At 33.7% G+C, this 24,979-nt stretch overlaps 2 protein-coding genes across 2 annotated transcripts; both read left to right on the top strand.

The window, feature by feature from the left end:
- Nucleotides 1-337: 337 nt before the first annotated feature.
- On the top strand, nt 338-2,412 carry LOC110809788 (carboxypeptidase). The gene is made up of 2 exons (XM_022035713.2): nt 338-624; nt 2,231-2,412. The coding sequence occupies exons 1-2, from the start codon at nt 363-365 to the stop codon at nt 2,383-2,385; spliced, it is 417 nt and encodes a 138-aa protein (XP_021891405.1). The 5' UTR covers nt 338-362; the 3' UTR covers nt 2,386-2,412.
- Nucleotides 2,413-18,813: 16,401 nt separating this feature from the next.
- Nucleotides 18,814-19,272, top strand: LOC148269058 (uncharacterized). The gene has a single exon (XM_088210551.1). It carries the CDS (start codon nt 18,814-18,816, stop codon nt 19,270-19,272), a length of 459 nt encoding a protein of 152 aa, XP_088066677.1.
- Nucleotides 19,273-24,979: the final 5,707 nt, after the last annotated feature.

Below are 24,979 nucleotides of genomic sequence, written 5' to 3'. Positions count from 1 at the left end.
TTTAGGTTTAAATAATTTTTATGTTAAAATTAAATAATAATTTCAAAACAATTTAAGTAAAAATGTTTTAGAATATATTATTTAATAACTTTAATACTTAAAATTTTAATTACATTAGATACTTTTTATTAGTTATTATTAATTTTAGAATGCAATTTAAGGAATATGATGTCATATTTCAGATAAAAATTATTTTTTACAGTAAATATTATTAATATTATATTATATTTATATATTTAAATAGTTGGACTTTTTTTCCTTTTCTTTATTCCTTTCCTTTACCGGTTCACTAGGTAACCGGTTTTAGCCATGTGTGGCTAGAAGCACCCACTTTCCTTTTCAATTACATCTAACAGGGAGACATGGCTGTTACCTTTCCTTCTTGCTCATTTTCTCTATCATCTTTTGATTCCTCACCGAAACTTTACTCCCGAATTTCTCTTCGGTTCCTTAAAAGAAACGGCAAGACAAGCTTACATGCACCGAGATTTTCTGGTTCAATTCAATGCTCTGCAGATTCCAACAATAGGAACGCCCTTAGAACTTGCAAAAATTGCAAAACTCAGTTCGATCCTTTGCTCAATCATCCTCGTGCTTGCCGCTTTCACACCGCTCATTACGGAGGTAATCTTGTTTCTTCATCAATCATATTGATGGAAGTTTAATTTTACCATCCTTGTGTTCCTCCGCTTTTGTTGTTTGATTAGTGCATAGTTTGTGTGGATAATCATCATCTGATTGTTTCTCTAGCTTAGCCTTTTATAGGGGAAAAAAGGAGGAGGAAATCAATGTGTTCATTGAGAAACTTAATTTTGAGATTGAGAGATTGACTCATTGAAGAATGTACACAATATGACTGTTATTTAGAAATCCAACTTGATGGTTGTGAATCATCTTGTAATCGAGTCCTTGTTCTTTTATTTTCTTCTGCCAGAAACTAGAATCTGTTCCATCTTTCAATCATTACGAGGAATGATGAGAAGAGATTACTAGTAAAAATGTTTTATTAGGGAAATTTAGAAGAAGCTTAAAAATATGGCTGACGAAAGGCAAGTTTTCATAATTCAATGATGACAATCTAAATCATGAAGTCTATATGGATTATGGACAGAGCCCCATAGGGATATGAAAATGGAGAGCAAAGTTAGATTTGAAAGAGGTTCAATGTGCTTTGCAGCTGTGCAGTTCTTTTTTAACCAATTCCTGATATAATAGCTGAGAGACTTTCTCCCCAAGCTTTGGAAGGCTAAGGGCCTGCGAAGTTGAGCACAATGAAATTGCTCATGAAATATCTGTGGCATTATAGATTGTGGTCAATGAATTCTCCTTCTAACTTTTATTAATATGGGGAATTACTTTTTGAATTTGTTGCAATCATAACGTGATTGTGAATTTAAGGTGGTGAATTATCAAGCTGTTACCTAGATTTACGCTAAACCTTTTAATTGGGAGTTTAAGAATGAAAAATTGAATCCCGATATGTTCTTATGGAGGTACTATGTTGATGTGCTTAAAGTCTAATAACTCTATATATATATATATATATATGTATATTTCAAAAAAAAAAAAGAGTTATTGCTTAATGATAAAAGAACTTTTCTGCTTCTATTGATGCAAAGCTATAAGATACTATGTCATATTAACGAGTAGGGAAGATGAGATGCTTGGAAGTTTTTCTTTGGCCTCATAATCTGTATGATAAACGAGGTGTCTGTAAACTTTGAAGAATATTCTGACTAGTCTATGTGTAACTGTATGTGTATTTCTTGCCTTTTATCATTTAGGTAATGCTTCCAAGAGTTGGTTAGGAGCATTCTCTTTTTAGTTGTCCAAATGCTAGGGCTATGCTTCTTATTTGGTAAAAGTTCTCAAGTAGTTAACAGGAATATGTTAGTAGTTACTTGTACCTCTTTTCATTTTGCAAACCCATGAAAATCATCATAAAACTCTTTGGTAGTATATGGTCATACCTAGATTCTACCTGTTTAAAGACATTTTTGAAACTTCATATTTCTGCTAATTAAATAGTATCTCGATCTTGTTTTAGATACTTGGTCAAACTACAGACTTCTCATCACAATTATTCAAAATTTACTACTTCAATAACTCCTACCGTTAAGTGCATCTTCACCTTAAAATTTTCTCTATCTTGTTCAACTTTTTCCTGCTTTGCTTGCTAAAAGCAAGTTCTTTGGAAATTTCAACCTCTTTTTTAACTCTGCTCATTCAGGAGAAACAAAGAGAAAGTTTGAGAGTGTCTATACTGGTGGAACTATGAATTCTCCAGACTCCGGCAAAGTTTTCCAGTACTGGCACTGTTGTGGCTCTGAGGACCCGTTTGACCCTGGATGCACTGCTGCTCCTCACTCCTCCTATGATGACTGATTTATTGTCACAGCCTTCCATTCGCAAGTATGAATCACTCAATTCATTCAAGATTCTTGACCTTTTTTTTTTGTGCACTAAAATTGTGTTGGCACACTGTAAGTCCAAGTATAATATCTTTATCTTTCCTCAACAAATCAATGACGAATGTGTTCGTTTTATCACCTCTAACCAGAAATCATTGGTCTTTGTAGATACATTCTTTCATATATTCAAAATGTTATTAGTCCATCAAAGCTTGGGCAAGAGTCATTAATCATCTGGCATCGTTTTCCCAGTAATATAGTCAGTGCCTTGTCCAGAATTTTCATGTGTGATTTGAATGATTCTCCTATAGATTTTCTGTTTGGCAATCACTCTTACAAAAATGGAATTTGTAATGCAACCTTATATATTCAAATATGGCATATGACGTGAATGTTTAAACATTCATTGCCAATTTATATGTGTTCAAAATGAAGAAGCACCTTAGATAGGTGAGTTTATGTTCTTTTGTCATATAAACTAAAACTCTGTTCGTCGATGATCATCGATGATATCCCTTGTGAAAACAAGCGAAATTACAGAAAGAAACAGAAGATCTATAAGATAATTTTAGACAGCATATTCATGTTAAATGATCCATGCTGAGTAAACCTCCCCCCTTCAAAACCGGACTTGAGAGTTTCCTCTCATCCGGGATTTCTTCGTTTTATAATTTTTTCCGATCCTCCCTTTCTTCCGAAAAGAGAGAAGGAAAAGAATCTTCTTCGGTTGATACCTCTTGGTACTGTTTAGTTTTCCCTTTCCTCCGTTTCTGAAATCAGTGGTATAGGATCATACTATAGTAAAGTGTATCTATAGCAACCTGTTTAGAAACATTGAATATATTTATAAAAAAAAACGAAGGAAATTGGGATAGCATTATTGAATTCTTTTAATATCTAGTATTATTCAAGTTAAGATGAGAGTAATAATGTTCATATGATACCATGTGGATCATCCCTGCCTTTTTAGCAAGTACATATTAAAAGCCCTGTAAGCCACACTCCCACAATAAGCTGAAACTTATTATAAACGCAACTTATATATATATATATAATTGTGTTTGACTTTCTTCTTCATTTCATTGCTGAATATTTTACTTATTTATTTTCTTTATCCCTAAATGCACCGACTCTCTTAATTAGCCAGCTATTCAGATCAACTAACAAGCACTAACCTAAAACCCGACACGTAGCACCGCCTGGATTATTTAGGTCAAACCTTCAAAACCAAGCTCTTACTTGAACGTTACCTCCTCATCTTCTTCTCTATAAATATACAAACCCAGATCTCCTCTTCTTCCCATCAATCTTTCCACCTGAAAACTTATTCCAAAAACCCAGGAAAAATTTTTATTTAGAAAAGAACTCAACAATGGAGTATTCCACCAGTCTTTCTTCCCCAACGCTGAAACCTTCTTTGGCATCTTTTTCCAGAAAACCAGTGGGATTTCGGCAGCGTGGCAGAAAAATTAGAGGCATTGCGTTTGGGAGGAGAAGAGATTCGTACGAATACTGGAGAGAGGGACAAGTCGTTGATGAGCAGATGATTGTGTTGAGGAAAAGAATCCATGAGATGAAAATGGTGGAGAGAAATTACGAGCCACCGGCGGAGTGGATGGAGTGGGAGAAGGAGCTCTATGCTGGTTACGACGAGTTGATTTGCAGAGGTGTTGGATTGTTGCAGGTGCAGCTGATGAATTGCAGGCCGAGTGTGGGTCTGGGTCTGGTGGCGCTTATCAGTTTGAGTGTCCCCGCGATGACATTCGTAGTTTTGATTAGGATGATGGAGACGGCTAATGGAGTTTTCTCTTCTCTTCATTTTTGAACCTTTCATTTCTTTTTTTCTGAAACAGATTTTTTGATGGAACTCGAACTCGATTCATACAGAGTTTATATGGTATTACCAAAAAGATCTATAGATTTTGAATGTAAATACAGTGTGTAATTAGGATGTTTTTGTTTGTTGTAATTTTCATATCAAATCTCAGTGACAACATGTTATTCTTGTTTTAGCAAAGAGAAAATTTTATTGTTCTAAAATATTTATTTTAAAAAAAAAAAAAAATATTAATAAATTTATTAAAATTAAATTTTTTATTTTATTTAATTAAATATTTTATACTAATATATTACATTTATAAACTGATGAATTATATAATTTTTTGTGTAATTTTGAATTTGTAATATTTAATTATTTTCATACGTGTTGTTATGAATTATTATCGAAGGTAGAGTATCTTTCCTACCTTTAAAGGAGACCTTGCGCGTCAATGATGGGAGTGAACATAAGAAGAAGAAAAAAAGTGACTTCGAGTTTGAAAATTACATATTTTTTTTAATGTTATATTAGTTCGAAAGTAAAATAAATGTTGTGTTATTTGATGTTAAAAAAATAATTAATAAAAAAATATTACATGTCAATTTAATAGCACGTGATATAAATAATAATAATTATTTTTTTTGTACATCAAATAACACAACATAAAAAAATATTACATGTCAATTTAATAGCACGTGATATAAATAACAATAATATTTTTTTTGTAGAGATTCGGAACTTAAAAAGAAATAAAGTTATAAATTAAATTTGGAAGAGAAATAATAGAGTTTAGCGTTTACATTTTTTACATAATAATTTAGAATGACGAATAGGGTTACGAGAATGTCTTTTCTAAAAAAAATAAACAAAAATCAAAGAAATGAACAAAAGGGAAATAAGTGAGTATTTTAGAACGACTTTCACTACCTTTTGAAGGGAGTCCGAATGGTGAACTATTCACAACTCTCTTATTGATCGGGATCTAGATTTTGGTCCTCTTGATATAAAATAATTAATGAAATAGTGAACTACACTAACCCAATAAAAATATCACACTACTCACCGATACAGAAACTGAAAATTGGTAAAAATAATAAAAACAATCAATTGAACTCTTGATTTAAGTAAATTCATTTATCATAAGGAAAATCATTTATTATATATATTCACCGTTGTGAGATTTTCAAATCGACATATAGAGATAATAACTCAAATAATATTTTAATTTCATATTCAAGTAAGTAAGAAAAATAAATTTCTCTTTTTATTTGTATACTAGTAAAAATTCTTTCTACCTGCTCGAAATTCAATTCTGAGCACCCATGTGGCCAAGTCGAATCAAAAGGGATGGCGAGTGAACCGGAAATTGCTGGCAAAGTCCCGCAGAGCCGTCGCGGCCGAAACTTCAAAATTCCTCCAATGAGTCCCTTTCCAATTTTCATTTCATACAATTTTACGATCATTGTATTCATCATCATTTTCTGTGCAGGTTAACTGAAGAAGAAACCTCAGCAGCGAAAGAGAATCGGTGGAGCCGCCACACCCAGTGACCACCCGCCGGTAGGTTTGGTGTTTTTAGTAATTTTTCGGCCAACTGAGGTCCCTTAACGTATTTTTCTACAAGAATATGCATAAAGTCGACCAAAACTTGCCAAAATCGGTCTGGCCGAGGCGGACCACCACGGTCGAACTCCAAATTTGGCCAGAAAGAGTTTTGGCCACCAATTTTAGATTTTTGAGGTATTTTTAGGTACGTGACGAGTATTTTGAATTCTGCAAAAAAAATTTAAGGAAGTTGGTACCTGTTAGGAGATGTAATAGACAGTGCAACATCTCAAAACACCAATTCAGATAAATATCCCTCATTCTATTCTCTGTCATGGTAAATTAAGACTTAACGATGTATAATTTTGTATTTTTATAAAAATTCTAAAGATAATTACAGGTTACTAGTTGAGACGGAACCAGTTAATTCATAATTATCTTGATTTCCTGTTTATTTTTGTGTATTGTCCTACTTTTTTTATTTTCATATAGTACATGTTCTTAATTTATAGTTTCAATTATTTTATCAATTTATCTGGTTATTTTGGTTATATACCGTTAGCATGAATGTATTTTAATTGATGTGTAAATGTAATATGAGATATTGGTATGCATTCATTGGTTGTTTGTTGATGAAAATCTGAATATGAAAGACTTATTGGGTACCCAGGAAAAGAGCGGACGAGCCTGGTACATAGGGAACCCTACCATGAACGTTACCTTAGTTGAACGGGACTGAGAAGTCCCTTATCAAAAAAGTTTAGAAAATATAATTAATTCTCATACCAGACAGAATATCAAGGAGATGAAATGTTTGGTGTCCATTACCGGACAGGGTATGAGGACAGCTGGTTAATCGTAAAATTGGATATTAGGTTCACAAGTATGAGGGACATCACTATGGATCTCCAAGGGTACCAGTAAGCAGATAAAAAATGAAAGTTATGGTCTCTTATTTTCTTATGCATGAAAATAAAAAGTGGTATGGATATAGGTTTTCACATGTTGTTTTTGAAAAACTCATTACAATAAGTATCAAACAAACATATTCAAGTTTAAAGGTATTTAAATAAAGTAAGGGTTTCATTAGTTATTTTTTTTTATTCTTACTAATATTTAGTTTTTTGTATTTGTGATTAGTGTGATATTCTTATTGAGCTAATATAACTTACCATTTAATTAACCATTTCAGATCAAGAGGAACAGGATCCGGATATCAGCAAGAGGGTTGTAAGTAGTTCACATGAAATACTAATGAAAGTTGTTCTATGATACTTTTGTATTCGCTCTTCTTTTTATTTCTTTAATTACCGTTTGCCTTTTAGAATGGATATTCTCGTAACCCTATTGAATATTTTAAATTATTGTGTAAAGAATATAAACTCTAACTCTATTAATCACTTTCGCATTTAATTTTATGAATTCATTTCCCTTTAAGGTTTTGGGCCTTCACACTTCAAATTTTATTTTTTATTATAAAGTTAATTATATTTCTCCCACAAACATTTTATTTTATTTTATTTCTTTTCTTTTAATTTTATAAATTTTATTCTTACACACATATGATATATACACGCACGTATAGGTACATTGTAAAAGCTCAAATCCCTATCAGGGATTTCAAACGTATAATTCAGTAATATTAAAATGACAATATTAAAATTTATTATTTTAGCGAAAACAATTAATATTTTTAGATTACATTCCTTACACATTACGTGAAATGTTTAATAAATACATGAGAATGCTTTTGAAACTTAAACGAAAAAAACATAGAAAGAAAACAATTGTTGTTACCCCCTACTCAAAACTGGCGAAGCGGAAGAGGTAATTCATTAACTGGTCTCTTATTGTTCAGAATCCGAGTTTTATTTGTCATGATCTGAAATAGTTAAAAATGGATGAGTTATATTAACTCAGTAAGAATATCAATGCTTTACCACTTATACAAAAAATCAAAGGGTTATAGAAAATATAAAACAACCAATTGAGTCTATTCTTAATAAAACTTGAATACTATTGCATTCATTATTCGTTTAACTGAAAATATTAGTATTTTCTCAATTAACGTATAAATTATCAAATATCATACATTAAGATAAAAATCAAAATAACAATCTAATAGTATATATACCAAAAGACATATAATGTTTGATTCTTCACATCTTTCCCAAGTCAAATTTCTTACCAAGTCTACCACTACTCTAACATTTTACCTTTCTCTACCGGTGTCATGGAGGTCCATAGGGATCCTTGCTACATATGAATACAAGCACTTACTTTATAATCAAACGGTCGTCCCAATACCCTGTTCGGTAATGGGCATCATAACTAAAAACTGCCTCAATACCTCGTCCAATATGAGCGACACTTCTAAACTTTCAACCTTATCCAGTATAGGACTTTCCAGTTTCGTACAACTAAGGGTAACACCAACGATAGGGTTTACCCTATGTACCAGGTTCCTACACCCTTTTTCATGACATCCGGTAAGCCCTTTAATTTAATAATATTGATTTACGCATACATTATTTCCATTATTATCTAGCCACCAATAACGTGTAAGACTCATATTTCACAAATATAAGAAAACGAAATCCACATTTTAATATTTGTTAAGAGATAAAATTGTAAATAAAGATGAGATATTATATCATAATAGAATAGAGACATCATACGTTGCAATAGTATGAAAAGTAAAATAAAACAATCAATTAAGGTGAAGCAGAATGTAATAATGAAATAAAATGAACTAAAATCAAACGATTTAAGAAGCGTGATTAAAACATTAATTTTAAATTGATATAACGAGATAAAGATGGAAACAGATTAGATCAACTGAATAGGCTAAAAATAAAAAAAAAAGTAAAATAAAATGAAGTGAAGTAAAAATAAGCAAATAAGATAAAAATAAGAATAAAAATAGCGAATAGAAAACACGAATAAGTTAGTAACAAACATAGACTGACCAATTACTGACTCTATTGACAACCTGTATTTAATTAACCAATCAGTCACTAACTATTTGTAATTTTTTATTTATTATTAATTTAGTTTTAATTTAACCGTAACAGGGGAGAGGGTGAGAGATCCTTACCCTAGGTCGGTATCCAGAACATTGCCTTTTTCACTGCGTTTCTCTACGGTTTTAGGTTCTTGAATTTATTGAGTTTTCTTGATAAGATTCAAATGTATGTTAAAATGGCGTGAAAATACACGAGAAATGACAAAAAAAAGACAAAAAATCTCACCACAGGTCCAGTTGGGGTTCCGGCGCGGTGGCGCTACTGTGCTCCGCCACCCTATCCTCCTTCTCCAGTGGCTCTTCCTCTCGATCAGGCCATTTTTGGGCGATTCTTAGTGAAAATCTGTTTAAATCATGGTTAGGAGATGTTTCTTGATGAAAAGAGGCAAAAAACATAAGCTTACCTGTAACGGCCCCGGAATTTTAAAATGAAATATGTGTATTAAAAAGGTCAAAAGCAGAAGCGAAATAAAAATTTGATTAACATCCCTTACACTAAAATCAAAAACGTGTTCAAAGTATAAAAGAACAAACTAACTAAAAGAGAAACTCGAAGATAAAAGCTATAAATATAACTACGGAGTCTTCAGGCGTCCCCTTCGCCGTCTTCCTGCGGAACGGGCTCGGGAACAATGTCTTCCTGCGGAACGGGCTCGGGAACAATGTCTTCCTGATCTGAAATGATTAAATAAGGAATGAGCTACACCAGTCTAGTAAAGATATCACACTATCTCACCGTCACAGAGGTAAATGTGGGTAGAAAACACAAAAAGACCAATGAAGCATAATTTACAACAAATTCTTTTATCAATAATAAAACCCTTTACTATCCACTTACCTCGGTGAAATTCATAAAACAATATACGAAAGCAGTAACATTATCATTATCATGAAATCATATGAGCAGTATAACATAATACTTATCACACCTTTGCAATTCAATCATTACACAACATATTTTTCCTCATTTACCAGCCTACTAGTATCCATGGGGATCCCTAGGGGTCCCGCTACCCGTGAACCCTTAACACTTGTAATCAGATTCCAGGGTCGTCCCCATACCCCGTCCGGTATGGGCGCCAAAACACATAAGGTTTCCATATCCCGTCCGGTATGAGAGACCACAATCCCGGTAGGGTTTCCTACGGACCCGGTTCGTCCACCATCTCCCAGGATATCTAGTTAGGCTGACCACATTATATAATTATCAATTTACATAACCTTTCATTCCTCTTTTCCTCAGTCAGCATCATCAATTCACACACAAACAAGCAAACCAGTAATTTATGCCAAACAAGACAACATACAACATCGGGTTCTCAGTCATTCAACCCATAATCAATAAAACAGTAATATATGTACATGAAACTATGAAATGAAAACATCAGACCTCATACTGCATTTTAAACTATAAAATAGGCCAAACAACAGCTGACCGACAAACACACCAGACTCGGGCTCCATTAGCGACCTTAAACAATTTCACACATCTATTGATTCATGAAATACCGTTTTATCATTTATTGAACTTTAATACCGTGATAGGAAATAGGGTGAGGGATCCTTACTTATTTCGGGGTCCGAATACGGCTCTACAGTGCGCCTGCAGGCTGTCTCTAATTTCTCTGAATTTTTTCTGGAGAACTGAAACGCACTACTGGTACCTGCACGTGTCCCAAAAAATCCCAAATTAGACCCAGGACCCCTTTCGGCTAATATCGCAATTCCGGCACGGTGGCTCCGCCGTGCTCCGGCGACGGCAGGCGGCTAGGGTTTTTGTGGTCAGGTGTGGGGGTTCTATTTATACCCTTTTGCCTTTTGATCACAGCCGTCCATTTTGATTAAATCTGGGCCGTCCGTGCTTGATTGAATCTGGGCCGTCCGTGCGCACGCTTAATCTGGGCCGTCCGTGCGCGCAGGGACGCATCTGGGCCGTCCGATCGCGCGCAAGCGGATCGCCCACGTGGCCCGTTCCCGGGTCGACGTGGTCTTGCCACGCGGCAGGTCCTGGTTGGCCAGGGCTGCTAAGTGGGCCGCTGACGTGGCTGCTGACGTGGCGCAATTTTTCTAAATTGCGTTTTGACCCCCAGTTTCTGATTTTCTTTTTAAAAATACCCCCAGAATCCTAATTTTCACCCATTTTTCCCAAAATCAATTTAAATTAAATCCAAATAATATTTTTACACAATTTTACAATTATTGTTATTTTTATTTTTATTAAATTAAATTAAAATAAACTAAATAAAATAAATAAATCAATTAAAATAATAAAATTATAAAATAAACTAAATAAAATTAGTAATAATAATAAAAATAAAAATCAAGAAATTATTGGGCATTACATTACCAGTGGTTTCAGCATTGCAGTGCAGTGGCTCAGCCAAGCTCCGTCATTCCTTCCTCGTGGGTTGTGGTTGTTCTCGGTTATCTTGCATCGAAAACATGTTAGGTGGCTAAAAAGTAGAGAAACGAGAAGAACAGAAAGAAAAATTATGCTCACCGGTGCATTTTGGGTCTCCAGCATGGTGGCGCCAACGTCCTCCGGTGGTTGGGCTTCCCCTCCGACCACCCTTATTTTTATTCTCCAGCGAGGTGTGTGTCGGCTAAGGTTAGGGTTTGTCTGAAGAGATACTTAAATACTCTCCTCCTCTTGATCTGGGTTGTCCATCTGAGCCCATGTGAATCATTCTCAGCCGTCTGTTCTCGTTTATTAAGAAAATAAATCTGGACCGTTCGATTACACTTATCCAAAAAATCAATCTGGACCGTTCGTGCGCGCGGGAGTGGACACTAGCCGTTTGATTGCCCTGGCACGCGAATCGCCTGTGTGGAGCTCGTGTCAGCATGGCCGCCACGCTGCACGTCCTAACTCGCCGTGCTGCTAACATGGTCATCCTACATCACCCTTGCCTTTTCTACAATTTGACTCATGTTTTCAAATTTCTCTTTTAAATATACCCATTTTTTATTTACAAGTTCGCTATACTTTCTAAAATATTTTCAATTTCCTCCAAAATACATATATTTCTAAAAAAAATAATTAAAATTAAATCCTACACTTTTTATTAGTATTTAAAAAATAAATTACATCATTCTGAACGAAGTTTTTGGGCTCAAAATGTTATACATGTTCATATTTATTAAAATGACACATTACATTTCAAACTTCACATTTCTTAACATATATCATATTATATGTAATCCTCGAGTCCGAAATTTGGACTAGGATTAATTTTAACATTTTAAATATATAAAAAAAGTATTTTTAAAGTAATTTACTTTAATTTTTGGTGAATTTATGAAAAAAAAATAGATTAGGGATGAAATTGAAAAAAAAATTGGAAAAAATGGGTGAAAATTTGGGTTCGGAGGGTAAAAAGTCAGAAATTGGAGGTCAGAGTGTATAAGAAAAATTTTACTACGTAGGACCACCCAGTCAGCAATCCCGACGAACTGGAGCACGCTACGTGACAAGGCACGGTGACATCGGTGCCGTGTGGGATGCCACGCGGGCAATCCCTGTGCCCCACGATTGAACGGTCCAAGATCGATCTCGCGTGCGTAGGCAGCCCATATTTATTTTTCTTTTAAATATGATCATACAGTCGAGATCAAATCGTGATGAATGGTCCATATTTATTTCTTACTTAAACGCAATCAGACGGTCATGATCAAATCGCGATGAACGGTCTAGATTCTTTTTCTCCTTAAGCGCGATCGAATTGTTGAGATTAAACGTGATGAACGACACAGATTAACGCGAGATGAGTATAAATATTTCGCATCACACTGAGCCCAAACCCTAGCTGCAAGCCTCCTATTGGATAAGAAGAACCAGTCGCCGGAGAAGGGAGTCGACCGCCGACTGCCGTCGCACCAGAATTACCTCCGACCGCCAAAAAGGTAAAAATTCTCTTACCCACTTGGAATTTGATTCCGAATACCCCCATGGCTAAATCAGAGCAAAATGAATAGTGGGTGAACCGAAAACTGCGGGTGAAGCTCAACAGAGCTGCCACGGCCAAAGTCCCAAAACCCCTCTAACGAGCCCCTTCTCGATTCTCATTTCATGTGATTTTTTTCTGTTGTGTTCGCTGTTCTATTTTTTACAGGTTGACTAAACAAAACATCTCAGTAGCAAAGGTGAGCTAGTGGAGCCACCGCACTCGGAAAACTCCAACACCGGTAGGTTTCTATTTTCTAATTTTTTGGGCAAACCAAGGCCCACTAACGTATTTTTTCGCATGAATATGTATAAAAGCGGCCGAAATTGGTCAAATTTGGCCGAAAATAGCCACTCTGAATTAAGCCATTGCCGTAAGCGGCGATGCCATTGTCGGAGCACGGCGGTGCCACAATGCCGGAACCCCAAAATTGGCCGAAAAAGAATTTTAACACCGATTTTTTATTTTTTAGAGGATTATTTTAGGTACTGAAGTGTGTTTTTATCTCCGCAAGAAAATTCAGAAAACTTGGGGACCGCCAATAGATGCAGTAAAAAGTTTGATATTTTAGACACCGATTCGGGTAAGGATCCCTCAACCTTTTCTTTATTACGACAAATTGAGGCTTAATAATTAATAATTGTGTTATTATGTAAAATTTGATAATCTTAAAAATAATTAATTGTCACTAGCGGAGACAGAACTGGTTAGTTCACAGTCGTTTCGATTTTTTGTTTATTTTCCTGTATTGTCTATATTTGTTTACTATTATACTGTGTGTAACTCAATTGATAGTTTTTAGGATTTTTTTTTGGTTATTTTGTTATTTATTTCTCCTGCATTGCGTGCCGATGTTCCGGTCATTGGTTATTTGGTTGTATTAAACTATATTGTTATTCAAGTGAACGGTGAATATAAAATGAGATATGATTATTACATGGTTGATTATTATACTGATAGAAATCTATATAGAAAATGTAACACCCAAATTTATTATTTTTATTTTTTTAATTTATTTTAATTTATATTAGAATTTTAGTTTAATTTTTTAATATTTAATTTATAAGGTTTTAATTTAATTTAATGAAAATAAAAATAATAATAATGATAAAATAGGATAAAATTATTTTTGAGATTTAATTGAAATTGATTTTGGGAAAAAGGGGTGAAAATTTGGATTCTGGGGGTGTTTTTGAAAAGAAAATCAGAAACCGGATGTCAAAACATAATTTAAAAAAGTTGTGCCACGTCAGCAACACAGTTAGCAGCCCCGACCAACCAGAACACGCCGCGTGGCATGGAAGCTGACGCGGGAGACCACGCGGACGGAGCCACGTGAGCGATCCGCGTGCACGCGATCGGACGGTCCAGATCTCACGCGTGCGGAAGGCCCAGATCTCACGCGCACGGACGGCGCAGATCTCACGCGTGTGGACTGCCCAGATTGAATCACGCACGGATGGTCCAGATTTATTTCCATTTTAATCGCAATCGGACGATCCAGATTAAATCGTAATGGACGGCTGAGATTAAAAGGGGAAGGTTATAAATAACCTCACCCACACCCGACCCCAAACCCTAGTCGCCAGTGCCCTCGCCGGAGAAGAAGAACTAGTCTCCGGAGGAGCCGGCCGCCGCTACTCGCCACTGCATCGGAGGGTTTTTCGACCGCCAAACGAGGTAAATTTTCTCCTCTTGGCTCGTTTTTTGAAGTTGAATTTGCCTATGGCCAAATCAAAGCTAAACCACTGGCCAATCGGCCGAAAAATACCACCGAAGTCCAGCAGCGCCGTCGCGGCTTTCTTCAATTTTTACCTTCGATGAGGCCCTTTTCGGTTCCCGTTTGATGCAATTTTTACACCATTGTGATCACCGTCCTTTTCTCTACAGGTTGACTGGAGCAAAACATCAAACTGCAACTCGCACCGGAGAAGCCGCCGTACCCGAGAGCTCCGTTGCCGGTAAGTCTCAGTTTTTCGTAATTGTTTGGCCCACCGAGGGCCCTAGGGTTGTTTTATAGTAGGAACTAATGCAAGTTTAGTTTAATTCGGTCGAAAATGGCCAACCCGAGGTGGATCGCCGCCGCGGGCAGCAGTGTCGTCGCCGGAGCACAGCGGAGCTGCCGTACCGAAATTCTGATATTGGCCGAAAAGGGGCCCTAGGTCTTATTTGGGGTTTTTTGGGACACGTGCAGGTACCGGTAGTGCGTTTCAGTTTCCCGTAAAAAATTCAGAAAATTTAGGGACAGCTCGTAGGCACACTGTAGAGCCGATTTCAGACTCCGAAATAAGTAAGGATCACTCACCCTGTTTCCTATCACGGTATTAAAGTTTAATAAATGATAAACGATATTTTATTAATTAATAGATTTATACAATTAATTAAGATTGCTAATGGAGCCCGAATCTGATGTGTTTTTCGGTCAGTTGTTTAAAATGCAGTATGGTATCTAATGTGTTTATTCTATAGTTTCGTATGCATGAATTACGGTTTCATTTATTATGGTTTGAGTTATTGTGAACCCGATGTTGTGTTGTCTCGCTTGGTGTTCATTATTAGTTTATGTGTTTATATTTGATTGGATAATTGAGACCAAGAAAAATGGAAAAAAGGTATGTAGATTGATAAATGGATAATGGCTACAGCCTTACTTGATATCCTGGGAGAAAGGTGGATGGACCAGGAACGTGGTCTCTCATATCGGACGGGGTATGGAGACCTTATGTGTTTTTGGCACCCATACCGGACGAGGTATGGGGACGACCCGTTTCACCCTCATACCATACGGGGTATTGAGGTTTATGATTTTTGGTGCCCATGCCGGACGGGGTATGGGGACGATCCGTTTCACCCTCATATCGGACAGAGTATTGAGGTTTATGGTTTAGGCGCCCATACCGGATGGGGTATGGGGACGGCCCTAGAATCAAGTTATTAATGTGAATGGTTCACGTGTAGCGGGGACCCTTATGGATCCCCATGTATACTAGTAGGCTGATAAAAGAGAAATTTGTTGTCTGATTATTGAAGTGCAAAAGTATAACATGTGTTATATTACAAAGTGTATATGATTTTATGATAGTTATAATGTTATTGTTTCTATATGTTATTTTCACGAATCTCACCGAGGTAAGTGGACAGTAAAGGTTTTTATTATTAATAAATGAGTTTGTTGTAAATTATGCTCCATTGGTCATTTTCGTTTTCTACTAATATTTACTTCTGTGGCAATGAGATAATGTGATGTTTTTACTGGGCTAGTGTAGCTCATTCCTTACTTAACCATTTCAGATCAGAAAGACGTAGTTCCCGAGCCCGTTCCGCAGAAAGACGGCGAGTTAGATGCCTAAAGATTTTATAGTTCTATTTATAGTTTTTATTTCGAGTATTTCTTTTAATTAGCTTTTTTTTTTATACGTTGAATACGTTTATGGCTATTGTGTAAGGGATGTTAATCAAAATTTTTATTTCACTTCCGCACTTAGAATTTTTAATACATACATCTTCATTTTAATTTCCGGAGCTGTTACAGAAAAGACTTACTGGGTACCCGAGAAAGAGCAAACGGGTTCGGTACATAGGGAACCCTACCGTGAACGTTACCTCAGTCGGACGGGGCTGGAAAGTCCCTTACTAGTAAGGTTTAGGAGATATGGTTCATCCTCATATCAGACGGGGTATCGATGTGGTGGAATGTTTGGTGCCCATTACCGGGCGGGGTATGAGAACGACCGATTAATTATTTAATTGAATATATGGTTCACAAGTAGGAGGACATCCTTATAGACCTCCAAGGGTACCGATAAGTAGGTAAAAATATAAAATAATAATTTTTTGTCATCTTATATGTGATAAATAATAATGGATGAATATAAATTTTCATAAATTATTATCGAGAAAGACTTATCATACAATATAGAATAAATGATTTTCTTTATAGTAAATAAATTTACATTAAATTAAAGGCTTCATTGTTTATTTTTCTGATTTTTACTAATATTCAGTCTTGCGTATCTGTAATTAGTGTGATATTCTTGCTGGGTACTTACCCATTCATTAACTATTTCATATCAAGAAAACCAAGATTCAGATCTCGATCAATAAGGGAGTTGTGAATAACTCACAACCTAAACTCCCTTCAAGAGTTAGTGAATGTCGTCATAGGACTGTTTAGTTATTTGTCTTTTGTTTATTTCTTTGATTTTCGTTTGTTCTTTTAGAATGAACATTCTCGTTGTCTTACTGGGCATTCTAAAATATTATGTAAAGAATGTAAACTTTAACTCTATTATTTTACTTTCGCATTTAATTTATGATTTTATTTTATCAAATGTTTACAGACCTTTACATTATAGTACATGTATATACATCCATATTGTAATAAATAGATATATCATATTATAGTGAATGTATATCCATATTATAATAAATACAATATAAATTAGGAGAGCAGTCAATTATATGTAGTTTTCACAGTATTTATACATAATTTGTATATTAATCTAATAATTTATTCTATAACTTTTTATACTATATATGCACGAAACTATATCTTCCTTATCATGATCCATGCATCTCTTACAAAAACATTTATTAATATAATAAAATAAAAAAATACAATACTTATGCTTATATTATAACTTATATCCCAATTAGAGAGAATATTGTAGAAATAGTAATTAGAATAAAATTAGTCCTTAATTAGTTTATATTAATTTAGAGCAAATTACCTTTGTTTTTGAAAGTCATAAAATTAAACAAATTAATTTTGTTTAAAACATATATATATATATATTTGTCTTATATATACATACATACATACATACATATATATATATTAGTTATGGTACGTTACACCAAAACTTTATAAAATGAATTTGGAATATTCTCTTCTAGTTAAATTTATTTGTAATTTTCTTCATATTGCGGAATGTTCCTTAGACCGATACGCGTCGTACTGCCAAATAACCTCCAACCAGGAAGCCGACTTTTTTGTATTATTATATTTATATTTTTCTAATTAATAATTAAATAACACTTATATAATAATAATAATAATAATAATTTATTTTGAACTCACACTCTCATGAAATATAAATAAAAATTAATTATATATGCATCAAATTAATAAATCATCATTTAGTAATTTACAAATTGTTAAAAATTAAATAAAAAATATTAAAGAAAATTAGTGATTATATAAAAATTAACCTATAAATTATAATTTATTTTATTTATTATTTTAATTTTAAATAAAATTTATTTTTAATTATATTTAAAATATGTTTAATTTTTAAATGATAACATTGATAATTTATGTTTTTAAAAGATTTATTTAATGTTTTTGTTTTATATTATAATACATTAATTTTAAAAAATTTGAACTATTTAAATATATTTTAAATTATTAATTTTAGAGTGGATAAAATTAATAAAAATTTTAAATTTTTTTATCTGAAAAAAAATCCAACATAAATTAAATTAAAAAATAATATATTTGAACCATTGTATATTTTTAATTTAAATATAAAATTAAGATTATTATTTCAATAAACACAATATATAATTAGTCAATAAAAAACACGGTGATTTTTATTGTGCAAATGGACAAACAATTAATGATATGCAGTGACCCGAACCAACTAACAGAACCGACCACGTTTCAGATCGTAGAAGTCAGCGTTGACTCCCAATTAGAGTGGGTCCCACGATCTGACGTGGACAGATATGATTTTGCGTAATAATGGACTTCATCGCAGACGATCAGAGCTCGAAATGAAAGGTGCTACGGACAAAACTAGGACGGCGCCGTTTGGTATTCCTTCCAAAGTTTCCTGTACCACGCGTCATTCTGCCACGTGTCCCTTCAAAACACGCTACCTTACTTCCCTTGCAAGTTTTTTCTTCGAGCTCACATGATGTCTATATCTATATCTATATATATATATATATATATGCGTACACACGCCTACATCTACCTATCATCAGCTTCAAAAGTAATCCTTGATTAACAACCATTATTCGTAAATTCACATTTATTCATCATCTTATTTAAGAATTCCTGAACCAATGGAATTATCAACCGAATTCTTGTCACCGCCTTCTCTTTCTCCCCGCCGGAAACACGCCGTACCATCGCCGGCTCGCCGGAAAATAAACGTTAGAGTGGGGTCCTCCGGTGAAGGAGCGAACAATAATTACAATGGAAAAGATTACGAGGGAAAGCTGGTGGACGAAGACATGATCGTGCTGCGACTGCGAATAAGGGAAGTGAAGATTCAGGAAGCGAAGAGTAATCCTCCGGCGAACTGGATGGAGTGGGAAAAGCAGTATTTTGCATATTACGATTCAGATGTTTGTCAAGCAATCGGGCTGTTGCAGAACTTTTTTATTAATACAAGGCCGTGTTTGGGTTTAGGAATGGTGGTTCTTGTCACGTTAAGCCTCGTTATGACGACGGGGATGACCTTGTTTCATGCAGTCGAGATGGCTAAGTGGGTGCTTTTAGGTCTTCATATTGGCACCTGATTCACTACAGATTTGTTTTTTTCTTTCTTTTTTTTTTGTGTATACATGCTGAAACCAAGTTATATATATATATATATATACACACACACACACACATGTAATAGCCTTGAGCTTCTGTTTTTTTTAACTCAGAATTGTGAGATTGTAAGTGGGTTAATCTTGATAATTAGTAACTTTAACCTGCTGCTGTGATCATGTTCATCGGAAACAATACAGTATATGATGTTATTTATTTATACATAATGTCTGATTTTCTTAATTCTCATTTTCGAATATCCAAAATCCAGTTAAAGAAAATGAAAATCAGGGTTAGTTCCCTGATATCTTTCTTCCTTTAATCGATATAGTTAGCAATATATATATATATATATATAATACCATATATGTTATCTCAAAACTAAATGTGTGTGCATATGGACACCATATATATATCTATGTATATATATATATATATATATATGTACCTGAGATTTTATACTTACAATTTACTTGTTATCGTTATCTTACTTGTAATTAAAATGGTAATCTAACTGGTATATTATTATCATTAGGAGAAGAGTAGTTCATAGGATTCATATAAATATATATAACTCTAAAATCCTCCTCACCAATCGAAGGGGAAGTTTGTCAACAATGCAATCCACAATTTGAACATATAATTTCTTGATAATAACTAATAAATACGAATAAAAAATATATCACAGAAATACAGAAGTATAAACACTAAGAGTGAGATTACTGTTAATCGTGTATATAACATTTTTATTTTAACGTTATCTTTTTTTCGTCAGTGTTAAAATAAAAAACTATAATTTCGTTAATTTTTTTAAAACCTACCACCCTATTTAATTTGTAAATTAAAGTATTTTAATAACTGAAAAAAAAAATATTTTTAATAAAATAATACTAAATAAATCGAGTAATCATTAAAAAAGATGCGTAAATATTTATTTTTGACTAAAACGTAACGACTCGAGATATTTATTTGAAGTAACCGAGAAAATATATTTTGACAATTATTATTATTAGGATAAAGTAGGATTTATTTTTTCAACTCTTTAATTATTATTATTAGAAAAAATTAGCACCTACTAGTCAATTAAAAGATAAGAAAGTCGTCTACTATATGTATCTTAATAATCTCATTGTTATCATTATATTAGAATTATTTATAGTCGTCATAATTAGTTTCTAATACGTATTAATTATTGCCACCCATTATTATAATAATTATTATTACTTTTTGGCTTTATGCAAAATACTTGTGTTAATTGTTAAAATTACCAAAACGCCGTCGTTTTGACGGCCAATTATAAAAACGAGGGAGTCAATGCACGTGCTCTTATACAAAATTTGTTTTTATAAATTTATATTATCTATTAATTGAAAGTTTCATGAAAAATAAGTAGCTTATTATTGTTTGTAATTTTGAATATCATTTGTTATTATTAATTATTTGCTAATTAAAAATGATTAATAAAAAATTAAAAAATTATTAATTACTAATAGTAAATATAATAGTAAAATATACCCAATAATTATAACAAGATATAGCACGTATAGTTTATTTAATTTAGATATAACTATGTTCGTAATATATGTTATGTATAGATATAGCCAATAATTATAACAATCTACATGTAACGGCTCTGAAAATTCAAAAGAAAATATATATAAAATTTGAGTGCGGAAGCGAAATAAAAGGTTAAGATTAATTTCCATTACACAATAACTTAAAAGTACTAAATAATATCACGGAATAAATTCTCTAAAAAAATACGAGAAATGAAAAATAATAAAGGAAACTATAAAATATCTAGCATGTACTCGCCGTCTTCTTGTGAATCGGGCTCGGGAACCAGGTCTTCCTGATCTGAAATTGTTAAATAAGGAATGAGGTATACTAGTACAGTAAGAAAATCATACTATATCATCGTCATAGAAGCAAATGTTCGTAGAAAACCGAAAATAACCAATGAAGCACAAATTTTAAAACAATACAATTATTTAAAATAAAACCACTTACCTTTTTTCTTACCATTGGAGAACCTGTGAAAACAACCTATAAAGATAATAACATCATACATATCACAATTTCATGCATAATCAGTAACATAAAATACATCATAAACCCGTATTCATTAGCAATAACTGGTTATCATCGTTTCTCATTTTTACCAGCCTATTAGTATCCATGGAGATCCATAAGGGTTCCCGCTACACGTGAATCATTCCCCTTAACAATCTTAACTCCAGGGCCGTCCTCATACCCCGTCCGGTATGAGCACCAAAATAATAAACTTCAATACCCCGTCCGGTATGAGGGTGAAGCAGGCCGTCCCCATACCTCGTCCAGTATGAGCGCCAAATGATCAAGTCTCCATACCCCTTCCGGTATGAGACAATGTTCACAGTAGGGCTCCCTATGAACCCGGTCCGTCGACCATCTCCCAGGATATCTAGTGAGGCTGTTATCTTATCTGTTTATCAAATCACATCCCATTCCTATTTGTCCTTAGTTTCCGTTACCAACTCAAAGATGAATACATAAACAAGTAACGTGCATCCAACAAAGCAAACATATATTATATTATCAAAATTAAACAGTAGTGAAGTAAGCAGTGATACATGAATTTAAAACCATAGAATAGATAAACCAGATACCATAATGCATTTAAACTGTAAAATAAATCAAACAGGAATCAACAGAGAAATATGTCCGGTTCGGGCTCCATTAGCAACCGTAATTAATTATGCATATTTATTTAATTTGTACAAAATACAGTATTATCATTTATTCAAACTTCAATTCCACGATAGGAAATAGGGTGAGGGGTCCTTACTTGATTTGACGTCAAAAACTAGATTGTCACTGCGCCTACGGGTGGTCTCTGGGTTCCCTGAATTTTTTTTCCTCGGGAACTGAAACGTGCTTACGCTACCTACACATGTCCCAATTAATCCAAAAATCAGACCCAGGGCCTACTCGGCCAATTTCAGAATTTTGGCACGGCGGTGATCCGCCTCGGGTTTACTGTTTTTGGCCGTTTTCTACCTAATTCAGCCAAATTTGCATCGGATCCTGTGAGAAAACACACTTAGGACCCTTGATGGGCCGAAAAAATGTAGAAAACAGAAACTCACCGGCGGTGGGGCTCTCCGGTGCGGCGACTCCTCTGGCTCACGTTGCGGTTGAGTGTTTTGCTCCGGTCAACCTGTAGAGGAGGAAACGGTGATCACAACGGTGGAAAATCACATCAAACGAGAATTGGGAAGGGCCTCATCGGAGGCGAATACCGAAACACCCCGCGGCGGCCCCGTTGAGCTTCAGCGGCATTTTTTGGCCAATTGGTCGGTACTTTCGCTCCGATTTGGCCATAGGTGAGTTTAGAATCAAATTTTGAGCAAAAGGTAAAATTTTGACCTCGTTTGGCGACCAAAAATTGCTCTGGTGCGGCGGTCGGCTCCCTGGCGGCTGGGCTCTCTTCTCCGGCGAGGGGCTTTGGCGACTAGGGTTAGGGTTTGGGTGCGAATGAGGTTATTTATACCCATCTGCTTTTGATTTGAGCCGTCCATCACTTTTAATCTGAACTGTCTGATCGCGATTAAATAGAGAATTAATATGGACCGTTCATCGCGATTCAATCTGGGCCGTCCGTGCGCGTTTTTTATATGGGTCGTCCGTGTGCGCGGGAACGGATCTCAGCCGTTCGATCGCGCGTCCGCGGATCGCCCATGTGGCTCCCTCCCGCGTGGCCTCCCACGTCAGAGTCTCTGCCACCTGGCACGTCCTGGTTGGTCGGGGCTATTGACCAGACAGCTGACGTGGCACAACTTTTTTAAACTGCATTTTAACATTTGATTTCTGATTTTTCTTTCAAAAATACCCTCAAAATCTAAATTTTCACCCATTTTTCCCAAAATTATTTTCAATTAAATCCCTAAACAATTTTTACCCCATATTATTATTATTATTATTATTATTATTTCCATTAAATTAAATTTAATTTAATTTAAAATTACATAAATAATAATTATATTCATACAATAATAATTAATAAAAAAAAAAGAAAAGTTGGGTGTTACACTACAAGATAAATGAGATATTGAAAAAAAAAAGATAAAAGATTTATATAATGTATAATTATAGAGTTTGAAGTTAATTAAAAATTAATTATATAATAATATTTGTGATTTAAATCTTTTATTATTATTTTTAAAAATACTTTTATTGAATAAAATAATTAATTTTTAGGTAAATCACCGACTCTCGTTGACTTTTATTACAATTTTTTTTATTACGATTTGATACTTATTATTATTTTATTTATTATTTTAAACATCCTGATTGACTTATTAGAATATGTCTATATACTTAAAAAATAGTTTAAAAATATTTTTGATTAATTAATTAAATTAATAAATTAATATGAATATTTATAATCTAAATATTATTTATTAATTCGTGGTAACATTTTTTTAATGTTAATTTTTTAAAACTAGATTTGAGTTCATTCCTTTTTTTTATTGAATTAATAAAATCAATAATAAAATAATTTTTAATGTCATATATTGGATAAAAAAAATATTTCAATGAAATTTGTAATCTTAAATATTTTTCTTAATAAAATAAATTTTCCTTGTTATTTTTTTCCATAACCTAGAGTTGGGAACCCATGTTTTACCCTCTTAATATTTAATATTTAATTTAAAATTAGAAGAATCACAATTTATTTAACATAATATATATTGTAAAATTTGGTTATCTTATTTATTAAATTTCATATATTTATATTGTAACTGTCCAGATTTTAAAAGAAAAATAAATTATAAATTGAATGCGAAAGTGAAATAATAGTATTAGAGTTTACATTCTTTACACAATAATTCAAAATATCCAATAGGGTTACGAGAATGATATTTTTTAAAGAACAACGAAAAATCAAAGAAATAAATGGAAAGTAAACAACTGGACATCCTGTTCGCAATCATCTTGTGGATCAAGATCTGCATCTTGGTTCTTTTGATCTAAAATGGTTAATGAAAGAGTGTTACACTACCCCAGTAAGAATGTTATACTACCCACCGATACAAAAATGAAGGTTGGTAAAAATTATGAAAACAACTAATAGAGCTCTTAATTTAAGTAAATTCATTTATCATAAATAAATTATATACTTACTGTAACGAAATTTCTAAAACCGACCTATAGAGGCAATAACACAAACAACATCATAATCTCATATTCAATTAATCAAAACAACAACTTTTCCTTTTTTTCCTGCCTACTGGTATCCATGGGGGTTCAAAAGGATGTCCCCACTACGCGTGAACTCTTATTCAAATTTTCAATTAATCGGCCGTCCATATACCCTATCCGATATGAGCACAAAAAATACAATCTCTCAATACCCTATTCGGTATGAGAGTGAAACGAGTCGTCCTCAAAATACAAATTCTTTAATACCCTGTCCAGTATGAGACTACGTTCACAATAGGATTTCTTATATATCTGTTCTATCCACCATCTCTCAGGATATCCAGTAAGGCTACCATTTATTCATTTACTTAATCAAACAATTTTCTATTTACATTTAATTTTCAGTTTCACAATTTAACTGTAAATCATGCAAAACAAGCAATACATGTATTAAAGAAGCACAACTGAATCATCATACCAACTTCAGTGTAATATTATGCATTTGAA

This window comes from Carica papaya, chromosome 1 (genome assembly GCF_054855325.1).
Source record: "Carica papaya isolate Zhongbai chromosome 1, ASM5485532v1, whole genome shotgun sequence".
Taxonomy (NCBI): Eukaryota; Viridiplantae; Streptophyta; class Magnoliopsida; order Brassicales; family Caricaceae; genus Carica; species Carica papaya.
Note: the sequence above shows the minus strand (reverse complement) of the source record. Positions and strands in the feature narration are given on the sequence as shown.